Source organism: Acanthisitta chloris, unplaced genomic scaffold (genome assembly GCF_000695815.1).
Source record: "Acanthisitta chloris isolate BGI_N310 unplaced genomic scaffold, ASM69581v1 scaffold13296, whole genome shotgun sequence".
NCBI lineage: Eukaryota > Metazoa > Chordata > Aves > Passeriformes > Acanthisittidae > Acanthisitta > Acanthisitta chloris.
In genome coordinates this window covers 14,481-15,105 of record NW_008679368.1, presented here as the reverse complement: position 1 = coordinate 15,105, position 625 = coordinate 14,481, and the positions used below count along the sequence as shown (strand labels likewise).

At 69.9% G+C, this 625-nt stretch overlaps 1 protein-coding gene across 1 annotated transcript in view; it reads right to left on the bottom strand.

The window, feature by feature from the left end:
- SNRPE (small nuclear ribonucleoprotein polypeptide E) overlaps positions 1-349 on the bottom strand; it is a 1,710-nt gene extending 1,361 nt beyond the window's left edge. The window contains exon 1 of the mRNA XM_009077259.1: positions 296-349. Coding sequence (XP_009075507.1) covers positions 296-349 — 54 coding nt within the window. The remainder of the gene's footprint in view (positions 1-295) is intronic.
- Between the last annotated feature and the right edge of the window lie 276 nt (positions 350-625).

The following is a 625-nucleotide window of genomic DNA, read 5'->3' as shown; positions in this document are numbered from 1 at the left end:
CGCCTCCTTCCTCCATTCCCCGCGGTGCCCACAGGGATGTGCCCCTGGACCCCATGTGAGCATGGACCGGCTCCTTCCCCTCCTCCCCGCGGTTCCCACCGGGATGCACCCAGCCCTAGACCCCACGCTCACACCGAGTTTCCCCCTCCCCGCGGTTCCCAGGGGGATGTGCCCTAGGCCCCAGGGAGCGGCTCTTCCCCCTCCTCGCCCGGGATGCTCCCCCAGCTCCCACGTGCGCTCGGCGCGGCCCTTTCCCACACTCCGTCGCGCTCCGCCCGCGGCGCGGTGAGGATACGATGGGCTGCACCATCACCTTCTGCACCTTCTGTCCCTGCCCGCGGTACGCCATGGCCCGTGCCCCGCTCGGTGTGCCCCGCTCAGTGTCCCGCGCCGCCGGATGTCCGGGGCGGCCCCGGCGCGGGGCACTATGGGAAGGCAGTGGTGCCACTCTGCCTGGAGGACTGAGCTCTACTGCTCCGGGCTCGGCTGGAAGATGCTCCAGAGGGATCGGGGCCGGGATGGGATCCAGCCCTGCCCTGTAAACACTCCAGACACGTTCTGGAGCTGCTGGTGGGGATTCCAGCCCCTTGAGCTCCAAGGTCATCACCCTCTCCAGCTCCCGGAG